This window comes from Oreochromis aureus, linkage group 23 (genome assembly GCF_013358895.1).
Source record: "Oreochromis aureus strain Israel breed Guangdong linkage group 23, ZZ_aureus, whole genome shotgun sequence".
NCBI lineage: Eukaryota > Metazoa > Chordata > Actinopteri > Cichliformes > Cichlidae > Oreochromis > Oreochromis aureus.
Window position 1 is genome coordinate 45,422,269 of NC_052963.1, and position 12,881 is coordinate 45,435,149.

General features: G+C 44.9%; 1 protein-coding gene across 2 annotated transcripts in view; it reads left to right on the plus strand.

Annotated features, from left to right (window-relative positions):
• The window catches only part of fbn2b (fibrillin 2b), a 66,021-nt gene that overhangs the window by 13,636 nt on the left and 39,504 nt on the right, over positions 1-12,881 (plus strand). For both annotated transcript variants that reach the window (XM_031745821.2, XM_039606979.1), the window contains exons 5-6: positions 6,082-6,177; positions 6,649-6,744. In XM_031745821.2, coding sequence (XP_031601681.2) covers positions 6,082-6,177; positions 6,649-6,744 — 192 coding nt within the window. The remainder of the gene's footprint in view (positions 1-6,081; positions 6,178-6,648; positions 6,745-12,881) is intronic.

Sequence of the window (12,881 nt, forward strand, 5' to 3'; positions counted from 1 at the left end):
ACACACACACACACACACACACACACACACACACACACACACGCTTAACGGTACACAGCGAGACAGATACACTCGAACCTAAATCCAAACAGACAGAAAAATGTGTCTCACACACGGTGATCATCATTTGGCTCAGAGCTGTAAAACTGGATCTCTTCCCGCCATAAGTAACGATGGCCGTTAGGAGAAGGCCGGAGGGCGGGGTGAGGAAAAAGTGCCTTTGACCTGTTGGGCAGAACACGCACAGATGTGCAGTAAAATCTGTGCTTTGGCTATGGCGTCATGCTCCTTAGGGACATGGAAGTGAAGTGATAGATTAGTGTGAGAGCTTGGACCAAACTTCCTGTCACACTCCCCAGGCTGGGTTCACCCACCGGAATCCAAACTGCTGCGAAACCACGTGACCAGTTTACTGACAACTTTACAGCTCAGTGATTGGTTGATGGAAAAGGTGCTAAAACGGTGACTGTGCAAGAACATCCGCTGGCCTCTGTGGCTGCAGTAATCAGGGTCAAAGGTCAAACAACTTTATGACCGAAGATGAAGTAAAGCCCCATCAGATACCAAAGCGATCGAGGGTGGGGCTCATGTTAGTTTGTAATTTCTGCTCTTCTGAAACGAATGTATCAGGAACTGATCTCAAACATGAAGTTACAATCCTGCAAACTCAGGGGTTCCCAAACCTTTCCTCCACCTTCTCTTCCATACGAGACTTAAAAGAAAAGGAACGACTGATAAAGAACAGCGTACACAGAGGTTTGAATCAACTGGTATGAGTTTGCATGTTCTTGTTGTTCCTCTGTGCATTCTCTCCAGCTTTGCCCCACAGCCCACAGTCATGAATCATTTGTGATTATAAACCGGCTGTAAGTGTAAGTGTGTCGCTCTCTGTCCACAGTGGATCCTCCTTTCACAGTCAGTGGTTGAACTGCTGCTTTCTGAGCGAGCAGACGAGAAAGCAGAGCCTGTGTGATTCCAAAATAAAGGCTGTGGCAGGAATCAGGCCTGCGTGAAATGAAGGCAGGAATTATTTTCCAGAAGCTCTCAGCTGGAAGAAACTGGCTTTGTTTATAAAATGTTTGTTGACAGGTGATTTTTCGTAACGACTAAAAGAACCATATTCATGTGACCTGTTGGGTCGCTGTTCCTCTAAGGACGAGATTGAGTGAAAACCTTCCAGTTGGTGACCCAGTCAAAGAAAGACCCGCTCTGGTATTGTAGCTCTGTCCATAGTCGGTTGTAAGGCTTGATTTGTTGAGCAAATTCTGCAGTTTAAAACGCTTTTTAACCCCAGCAGTCTCACAGGGCTCATCTACACTCTCTGTGTGGATCTTCCCAAATGTGCAAACTCTCAAATTCAGCTTTTGGCCAGAGTCCATCATCTAACAGGATAATTCAGTGCAGTTGGAAACAAATTGCAGCTCTATGGAATTCCATTTTCAAATGCCAGTTTCCTCCGCCTTAATTATACGGCCTACTTCTAGCACCCTGGTTTCCAGAGTTATAGATAGCGTTTTTATGTTTCACGTCTTGCCTGTGGAACGCAGAGGTTTACATAAATTAGCAGCACATTTGTGACTTTCTTCACGTGACCCACGTGTCTGTGATGACTGCTGCGTCCACACAGATGGCCGGGATATTTTTTAAATGACTTTTCCTGGAATCTCGTGTTTGCCAGGAAACAAGGCCTGGCAGGATTTGGGAAACGTACACATGTCCAGAAGAAGGAATGTTGAATGTGTGTGAAAGCAGGACAGTCGAATAAATGAGTCACATTTATCGATGACCAGAAAATATGTGTCACTTCCAGACAAGTCGCCCTTGTTAGCAGCCGACTGAGAGTTCGGGCAGAGCAGCTGTGCTGGGATTGTCTTTAAAACCTCGTCTTGCAATAACCGTAATTACAGAATGGTTAGCAGAGATGCGCTGATGCTGAGAAACAGCTGTCTCTGAGACAGGCATCCATTGGCATCTGGCTCGGAGCTTTATGGAGCTCTGTGAATGGAGAGAGGCGGATTTTATCAAGTCTCATTCAGACATGGGTCATGTTTACATGATTATGTTTACATGGCTCGTTTAAAGAGCCACTACAGTCACTGGTCTTTATCTGACCTTTAAACTGCATCGCTCTCAGCTGACTGGTGTGCTTTAACCAGCATTACAGTTTTTCTCAGCTGTTCTGGCTCACTTCTCTCAGCTTTGTTGAAGTTCGCAGCTCCTGCAAAACACTGCATACTTACAAAAACCTGAAGCTCGCCCCAAACCATGAATTCATTTATTAAAATCAAGTTTTTGCTTCAATGAATAAGTCAGAGCCACTAAAATGACAAATTCCTTTGACACTGTGTAAACATAGGTAACCCAAATATTTAGATATTTTCTCTGAATGATTTTAGAGGATTTCCTAACAGCATAATTACTTTTACTGACACTGAAAGCCTGCTCTGACAGATGATTTTTATGAGGATAAATGGCGACCATATATTAGCAAAAGTGGCTCATTTTTTCGATGCTGATGTCAAGAGTGCAGGGTTTTCTTAGAGAAAGAGCAGCCTATACCAGCTGCCACAGGGCGACCGGTGGGGTACGCCCTCTCACCTGTCTGTTTCAGGGGTAACACAGAGAGACAGACAACCAGAACCACGAGTTAACCTAACCCCACTAACTGCATGTCCTTGGCCTTTGGGAGGAACCCGGAAAGCACGAGGGGAGAAGATGGAAACGTCCCACAGAATGGTCCTCCCAAAGGTGCTTGCAACAAGCGCTAACCACCACGCTGCCCCTAAACTATTAACAGGAACAATTAAAAGTTTACACGATTTTGTTTATGTTTATTTTATTAATATAGTACATTTAATTACAACAGTAGTGTTGGTCAAAGTGCTGTACAAAGGTACAAATTACACAGTAAAAGAACTTAAAATACCAAATAACAAGAAGAGAGGAAAAAAAAGCAAAACAGGGACAGCCTGTCTTTCCCTTCACCACAGGTCTGTGTGTGTGTGTGTGTGTGTGTGTGTGTGTGTGTGTGTGTGTGTGTGTGTGTGTGTGTGTGTGTGTGTGTGTGTGTGTGCCACACGTCCTTACTGCTCTACGAGGAGGCACGTTCTGCGCCGATTCGAAGGATTTCAAACAGCTCAACTGGGTCTCAGGAGTTGTGCCAAAGCAACTGAGAAAAACTGTAACAGCTCCAGATTGTGGCGCTGGTGTTGCAACCAGTGTGTGCTGTCTTTAATAAGAAGTAAAGCTGGAACCCACACACGCAGATTTAGGGACTTTGTAATGTACAACCAAGACTTATTGAGTAAATTATCCTGTAGTTATTCTATCATACATGCAGGATATGTTTGAGTGTGTTTCATGGGAAATGAAAAAAGGCTTTGTTTTTGTTTTAAACTGAGGATGACAGTTTGACTCAGCACTCACCCACAAAACAGAAAAAGCCTCCAAAGACAGTGATTTACGATGCTGTACAGCTTATCTGCTAATGCAGGCAGAGTCACTGGTCACCATTGTAACCTCTGTGGTAAAGAACCAGCACGCTCATTCAGGCTTGAAACCAACATCATATTCCATGAAAGGAAAGGAGTGCAGGCTTTGAAACCAAGCGCTGTAGTTTTATCTTGCACAGAAGTGAGTCTCTGTGCTGTTTGGTGTAAAGTTTAAAAGTGCAAATAAAACAAAAGAGTTGTTCTAATTAGCCCAAAATTGATTGATGACTTGAGCGAGGTACAGAACTAAACAACAGTTGGGGAGGGTTATTTTCCTGGAACTCAACGACTCCTTTGGAGTTGGAGCTGCTTTGAGAGCATCTTGTGCAACCTTCGTTTTCACTACATCACGGGGACTTGTCACAGGTCTCTGGGGTGTGTGTAAATCAGGACAAAACACAGCTATAAAGCACCTCAGTTTTCCATCACACTCCCGCTCAGCTCCAACACACACTCACACGCGAGCTTCGACTTCCTGTGTTTCTCAGATTCTCGTAAAAACCACCCACATGTGAGCAGCTTACCGACGATACTACCAGAACACAGAAGCGCATTGTGCTGCCATAGCCCTGCACCCCTGCTTCTTTGGATGACACACACACACACACACACACACACACACACACACACACACACACACACACACACACACACACACACACACACACACACACGCAGAGACTCCCAATCATGTTGCTCTGCACGTGCAGCTTCCCATGCACGGGTCATTGGGGCAGACCATCTCTTTCCACCTGCAGGAGATGGAGTGTCATGAGGAGAGTGGGCCAATGAGATCATCTTCTTCTGTGTCCAAATGTAGTCGTTCCTCTCCTCATCCCTTCTCCTCCTCCTGCTCCTCCAGATGAGCTCCTGTAAAAGAGAAAGCTCGTGACATGAAAGCTTACCTCCAGTGTCTCTCTCTTCAGTCAGCAGCCTCTTATCCTCCTGAGGAACAGGGGATGATAAGCAGACAGAGAGCATCACTACAGCGTTTCTTGCTGCTAGCCAAAGTCTTTCCCTACTCTTCCTGGACCTATTTAAAAACATGTTTTTCTGGGGAGCCCTGAGTTTAGGGGGTTTTCTTCACAGTTTGTTCCATGGTGGGGAAAATTGTAATCACTGACTGCAGTCACTATTTATGATTCACACGACTGCTTCTATTGCTGGCCTTACAGACAGTTGCTGTAATCTTCTATCTTGAAGGAGGGTGAGGTTGAAAGCTGGGAGCAAAGCCGTACCCGACTCCCTAAAGGAGTGAACAAGAAGAAAGTTGAAAGCCAGAGGCAGCCCACTAGTACACTGACCTGTAAGCGCAGGCTCCTCCAGAGTCCCAAACTATTTGCTTTAATTTATCACCATGTGTTGCTATGAGGAACAGTCCAGACAGAATGAGCTTCTGCCAAATCTGTGCATGGAGCCTGCCAAGAGGTGCACGTGAGAAAGCTAACTGGGACTCCTTCCCGACTTCTAGATGCATTCAATCTATGGAACAAATGAAAGCTTTGTAAACCATTCCTGTGAAAAATACCTCTGCCTTACATTTTCCAAAACTGCACAGGATCCAGATCCAAGGATTCATGCCATTGTGCTTTGACTCATGTACACTAAAACTTGGTGCTGCGCAAGTTTCCAGTAAGGCAGAAATCTGCGATCAAAATGAAAAGCTACCTCAGAGCGTATTCCTTCATTATGATTCACACAAGGCATAGTTAGTGTGTTTGGGTACAGTCAAAATAAGTGGGTGGATTATAGTGGCTGAAATACCTCCTGTTGGCAAGTGTGCAAACTCAGAAAGTCTCATTAGACAAAGTCAGCTACGGGGAAGCTCAGTCATTTCCCCTCTGCTGCAGAGCGCTGCATGCCAGAAATGTTAAAGAGAGACAGACGCGCACACAGACAGATGGAGGGAGGAGAGAGGAAATTAATGTTGAACTTAAGATTAAGATAAAAACAGAAGAGCATGAAAGGCACAGAGTTTATAGGGAAAGGAGGACTAAAGGACAATAAAATCAACTTTTGAGGCCCAATGAAGACGGTCAAGTTCTCTGCACGTCGGTGTCTCTGCTTTGCTACGTTCAGTCAAAAGCTGGCTCAGCAGAAGCTGCCTGTCTGCTGGGAACGCCAATTAGCTGCTCTTAAGGAAGCTGCTCCTGTGTGTTTGAGATCGTCAAATTGACCCTCTCAACCCGGGGAAGCAGTCTGACAGCCTGAAAGGTTTTTACAGAGACACCACTTATGGCTCTTTTTTCTTTCTTTCTCTGCCGTACTCTTCTTCACACCCTGTTGGCTTTTGTTCCTCTTCTTTGCTTCTTGTGCGCTCTTCTTTTTGCTCCCTTCCCCCAGTTTTCTTTTCAGCAAATTCCTGACTGGCTGTAGCCTTCAGCTGGCTTGACGTATTGCCTAACCTCAGTCTGCTTGATTAGGTCCGGATTTGTAGCTTGGGGTGTTTTTGAACAATGTATGTTAATCTGAACCCTCCAAACATGTGTAAACTACCAACATGTGTAAAATCCATATTTACTTAAAATGCAGATGTTCAGACGGAGCTGTTAATGTGTCTTTTGAGCCAAACCTTTCCTCTCTCTTACAGTTCAGTCCTGTAATGTCAGGTGTATGAATGGAGGCAGCTGCGCCGAGGACTCCTGCTTGTGTACAAAAGGGTACACCGGCAACCACTGTGGACAACGTGAGTGCAAAACTGCTGAGTCAGCGCACCTGGGTGCGGGGCGGTGCGCTGTGCATGCACATATGTGTAACTTGCATCAGTGTCTTGTGTGCTGCGCAGACCACATGTGTTCAGAAGAATGTTTGATATTCTTCAAGTTGTCTGCAGAACTTTGGTCACGGTCTTTTACACTTAAACCTCATAAGAACAGAAGCGAGGACATTTGAAGTTGACGCCCTCACAGGCCTGTTGCTCCTGTCTTCACCTGCTGAGCGTACAAGCGGAAGCATACTGTAATGAGGAAATGCTGTTATATTACTGCAGAAATCTACAGTCTGATCTGTGCAAATGAAACGCCTCACAGAGGCTTGTTTAACAAACACCACACAGAATGATGTCATGACATTTCAAACATCTATAAGAAAGAAAGAATTAAAGAGAGCGCAAAGTCTGCAATTCTTACTGAATCTCTTTGTCCTCTGTCTCGCATAGCTGTGTGTGAGAATGGCTGCCAGAACGGTGGGCGCTGCATCGGGCCCAACAGATGTGCCTGTGTCTACGGTTTCACTGGCCCGCAGTGCGAGAGAGGTGAGCGCTCATCCTTATTGCTGTGTTTATACTGTGTGAACTGATTCTCTTCCTTTGAGGAGGCCTTCAAATACGAATCCCTGCTCGGACTTTGGTGGGAAAACCACGAGGAACAAAGACAGTACACCCTCCACTCGCCGTGCTTACCGTGGTTGAACGTGTACATGTTGTATGATATGATCATCTGTGTGCCTGATTTTTGTTTCACACCCAAAGATGTTGTTGAGATGATGCGGGTAAATGAAGATATTGTTTGCAGCGTACACCTGCATTGATTCTCAGCAGCTACTTTAACACTGTAACAGAGTGAAATGGCTAAAAACTGAAAATAAGAGGTTTGTGTGTATTTGGTGTATTATATTCGACCTGACCTCTTGGATTGGAGGAGTGATCTGTCTTTCGTCAGTCCTTTTCATACCCACGCACACGCACTAATGTTAGGAAAGATATCAAACCAGGAAAGCTTTGATGTTGTGACTGTGAGTGTTGTTCCTATCAGCAGAGCTGGTGAGACCTCAGGCTCTTCTAAGGTGGATGACTTCATAGCTCAGACAGACAGTGGGTGTTTGTCCTGTGCTTTGAACCGTATCCTGTGGTATGTGTGCTGTGGGGAGTGATGGCAGGGAAGTAAGTCCCAAGGTCCCAAAGAAAGATCGCCGTGGTTGATTTCTTAATTTCCAGTCATTTCTGTTCAGTTTGTTAGAAAAACAGAATCGTCAGATATTTTCGGTCACATTACCTTTTGTTGACCTCCATCATCCACTCCCCTTTTTGTCTTTGTTCCTCCCACCTGCTGTTGGCTAGGATAACTTCTCAGCCTGTAATCATTTCATCCTTCTGCAGATGTGTGTGTGTGTGTGTGTGTGTGTGTGTGTGTGTGTGTGTGTGTGTGTGTGTGTGTGTGTGTGTGTACCTGTGTAGCTTCTTTTGGACGACCTGTCAACTTAATCAGATTCTTTAAACACTTTCAGGTATTTCTTTTTTCACTTTCCGACCTTGTTAAATGTCTTGGTTCCTGTCTTCTTAGAGACTACAACACCATCAGTGCTGAGTTTGGCAGCACAACATCTGGTCATAAAGACCCCCCCACCCCATAACATCCCCACAGGACTAAGAAAGGAAAGTTTCCTTATGGACTCTTCATGTTTCCTGATGAGAAGTGGGACAAGGTAGGAAATCAGAGCAAGAGAAAGAGGGGCGATGGAGGAGAAGAGGATGGGTGGGCCGGGGTGAGAAAATGGACTCCCCAGCTGTGTACACACAGGCTGTTGGAGGTGGGGGTGGGGTAATGTTTTCCTTGTTAAAGGAGTCGGGGGACCGACGCACTTTAAGGAAATCACAAGAGAAATGCTTACAAGTCTTTTTGGTGCCTTATAGCTGCTTCAGATTGAAAGGTGGTAATAGTAACAGAGTAACAGGGAATCTTATTAGTACGAGACATGAAGAGTGTCCCTTGCTGGGATGAAGGTTGAAGATCAGGAATTAGAGTTCAATCATCTTCAGTAAATTAATTTTTAACTTACTTCCTTTGTAAACCCTTAAAGCAAAATGACTTGATATATATATGTGTGTTTTTTTCTGAGTCCATGCATCCATCAGCTGACGTTGAGTGGTGACGGCAGCAGGATAAACAGTGTATCTCAAATGTTGTTGACCCCAGCAACACGTTCCAGCCCCTCCTGGGGGGAGCCTGAGGCATTCCCACGCCAGACGAAATAAATAATCGCTCCACAGGGTTCTGGATCTACCCCAGGGTCTCCTCCCAGTTGGGCGTGTCCGGAAAACTTCCAAAGGGATGCACCGAAGATGCATCCTAACCAGATGCTCAGACTAGCTCCTTTTGATACTGAGGAGCAGCGGTTGTCCTCCATGACCCCAGGTTGATGGATGGATGGGGCAGTGTTGTCACACTGACCAAACAATAATTTGCAATTTAAAATCCAAAAATTCTCCTGCAAGTCTGATAAATGGCCAGTAATTTTTTGGGTTTGGCCTGAAAAGGTCAAAGTGTCCCTGGTGTGTGCTCGGGTGCGCTCGCCATAAGGCTGCATGCGGTTTTAGAGTTTGTGTAACTGAAGCCATGGGTCAGTAGATTTACTGTGTGATTCAGTGAGGAGACTGCTGATGAGCTGTGATTATGAAGGGAGTGAAAGTCAACCAGTATGGGTGAACGGCGTGTGTGACGGGCTCATGGGAAGCCCCGGCGGGCGTGGGGAGTGTGAGCTCGTGCAGCTATGCGCAAACAGCCTGGAGGTCTGGGGACAGTTTCATCGTTCTGTTTTATATAAAACTAAAATGTCATCATCATATATCATCTGTACAGTCGCCATGGTTATGTAATGGATACAAACGTGTGTACTAATATATCTGTGCAAGCAGGGAAACCTGCACCGTCATGTGAGTTAATGTTTGGCCACAACATCGATGAGCTTGACATTAACACACAACGTTAACCGTGTGGTCATCCTTTGTGTTCATGTATGATGCACAGTAAGAATGAGCTAATGTGAGTCTGAAACTTTGTGCCTCCTCTGTTCCAGGTCTGGTCCAGTCTGTCTGTCTCTGCAGACCTATAAAGTCTCAAACGCCAGTTTCTCTCCAGTCCAGCCCAAATATAATAAGAATCACAGAGGAGCAATTTTGTACATCAGCAAGTGTTGACGTCAGGGGCATTTGAGGTGCTGGAATTGTAGGAAGTTGTGCTATTTCTGTTCTATTGATTCTGGATAAGAGCAGACAGAACATGGCTGGACAGGATGGCTGCACCGCTGGGCGTGTGGGGGCGCTGGAGCAGGCACGGGTGGAAAATATCCCCCGGTGACAATTTAGCAAGAGTCAGCCACTTTGGAGCCTGGCTAAATTTGACCTGCAGAAAGCCTTTTAATGGTGCATTTTCCATACGCAGAAACTTCTGCAGTAAAAGATAAAATAAACCCGATCGAGCCACTAAGGAGCAAATATCAGCCGAGAGTCCAGAAAACTGGCTAAAAATGTGCAAACTCGGTGAACTCTGCTGGCGTAACCAATCCTGTCCTTCATCCAGATACTTTTTATGATTACATGTTCTGAGTGAAATCATCCTGGTATTTATTAAACATAATTAGGACTGTCACATTTCACTAGCTGTTTTAGTGTCTGCTTTCATGGGGGCACTAAATTTAATGATCCATCTCATTCATATCAGCATTAAAGTATCGTCGCTCCACGGTGGTGGGCGGGGGCTGCCTCTGATTGGCCGGTTGAAAAATGGACCGGTTTAGTTTTGCTCCAGTTTAAAAAAACACTACAAAGACTCTTCCACTGTTGAGTAAAGAGAACGGCTCATGAATGGGAGCTGTTGATGGAGATTAGAGCCCACTTGACTGACTCTGGTTTGGCAGCGGCTCTGTTTGCATTCATGAGAGTGAGGATTATTGTTCCACTGTTAGACAAGTTTCCTAAAACAGACTAAAATACTGTAGCTGCAGAACTCCAAATACATTGTACAGTACAATGGGCGCGATATAGAAACAATAACAGAGGAAGTGCAGCATCCACAGCCTGTCCTGAATACTGGCATGGGTGTGTGAGCTGTGCCTTCACACAGTTTGCTTGACGCAAAAGGCTATCAGATCTTGAACGCTGAGGGCTTATCTCTCCCTCTGCCATTCTCCCACAGTTGTTGGCCTTTCTTATGTGTGCGTTAAACATTTAGTCACGTTTGAGTGGCTGCTTTTTCAGTGTGGAAGAAATGAAAGGAGCAGGCTCCTTAAGGAATCATTACGGCTAAAGGAAAAGAGCGATTTCAAGCCTGTTGATAATGGCACTGATAAGACTAACAGAGACTGCTATGGTTGGCCGGGAGACACGGACAGACATGCTCACAATCACACGCATGCAAACAAACAAGCCCACACATTTGAATCATTTATTTACATCCACATCAGCAGAAGGACACACAAACACAAACAAAACACTGCAATCAGAAATTCCACAAGACCCGCCAGACGTGTGCTCGGCACACACACACACACACAGAGCTGGTTTTCATATCTCTGTGGGGACATCTAATTGACATAATGCTTTCCCTAGCCGCTTACCCTAACCATCAAAAATGAATGCCTAACCCTAACCATAACCTAATTGTAACCCTGACACTAAACCCTCATTTTGAGTCCCAAAAATGCCTTCAGAGTCGTGGGGACGGGCACTTTGGTCCCCACAAGTATAGTAAACATCCAATGTTTGGTCCCCACAAAGATATGTAAACACGTGCACATACACACTCAAAGGCTTTTGTATACATGCTTTATTCATTTGACTTGTTGAACTCCTGTCATAGGCAAGTATGTATAAATGATAATAGCCTGATTTCCATGAAAAAAACCTACTAGGTTTCTTATTTTCCCAGACTTTCCCTCCTGGGAGTTTTATAAATACTTCAGCGATTATTAATGAGTCTGAAATGAGATTTTTTTTCTTCCCTTGTGCCATTTCTCTTCCCCTCTCTTTTCCTCCCAGTGCTCAGGCCCGTGCCCTCTTCATCTTTGTGATCCTATAGTTGGAGACGGTTGATGGGAAAATGTTTGCCTAGAATGCTTTAAGTCCTAGACAGACAGGATTTACTCATTAAATAAGATCATATGTGAAAGCTTGCATTCTGTTAACAGTGTTTGATGGCTGACTGTGTAAGCCAACAGAGGTGGAAGTGCATCAGTCACATTAAGCAGACTCTGAGCTGAGTAATACACGGACACACCGTCCTAACCGGAGAGTAAAGATTCTTTATGCTGCATAGAGTGAGTGAACGTAGCATCCATAGCATGTGTGGATGAAACAGGAGATTTCAGTCCCTTGATACTGGATTTAGGAGTACGGAGTGAGGAGGATAGCAGGATGTTTTTATCTGTTCATCTTTTTGAGCTCTAATTAGACGAAATTGCTTCCTAATGTTGTCAGCCAGACCAATTCAGGATTTTTCATTTGTCTCCGGTCCAAACCTGCCAGTGCTCATGCTTTCATGTGTCTACTAAACTTACATGTATAACACACCGATGACGTTGCCCTGACACACCTGTTGAGCTCTCAGCTGAATGCTTGAGGCTATTTTTTTTGTTTCCAAATTCAAATTTACGTGCATGACAAACAAAACCCTGAACACATGGCTCACACACACTTTGGAGAGAGCAGACACTGAGACAGGAGAGCTTTATTCACCGTTACTCTTTGCTTTTCAGCTAAGCTGTGATTGCTGCTCCAGTCTCTTGCTTAGCTAAACGCTGCAGCTCATGCAGATGCTGTGTTTTCCATCATGTACACAGACAAGCAGACGCATTCTTGTGTGTTAATGTGTGTAAGAGACAGACAACAGTGGGGCATTGCTTGAGAAAGAATGTGCATGCATATATATTTAATTTAGCACACACGAATACGCTGCTGAACTTGGCCGCTGCGTTTGGTTATTCAGTGTCGATGATTTGAGCGTGGGAGAGTCCATTTATTTTTTAATGCAGGGACAAAATCAAACACTGGAGGCTGGAATGGTAAATGGCCTGTATTTGTATAGCGTTTTACTGGTTCCTAAGGACCCCAAAGCGCTTTACACCACATTCAGTCATCCACCCATTCACACACTGGTGATGGCAAGTTACACTGTAGCCACAGCCACCCTGGGGCGCACTGACAGAGGCGAGGCTGCCGGACACTGGCGCCACCGGGCCCTCTGACCACCACCAGTAGGCAACGGGTGAAGTGTCTTGCCCAAGGACACAACGACCGAGACTGTCCGAGCCGGGGCTTGAACCGGCAACCTTCCAATTACAAGGCGAACTCCCAACTCTTGAGCCACGATCGCCCCATGACTTTTATTTTTTTAGTTGGATTTTCTTCCTTTTGTTTCTTTTTTAATGTCAATTTAAACAGTTTGGTTTTAACGGATAAAGCAAGCGGAATTTGTTTGCTTTTCTTATTTGTCTTTCAGCTTGCTAGTAGTGTGTGTGTGTGTGTGTGTGTGTGTGTGTGTGTGTGTGTGTGTGTGTGTATGAAGCTATTCTTCTGTGTCACAGTTGTGACATAGAAGAATATTTTTTGATAAAGAGCAGGAGCAGTGTTATTAGTCAGACCTTTATCATTGATTGAACTGGATTTATTGACATAAA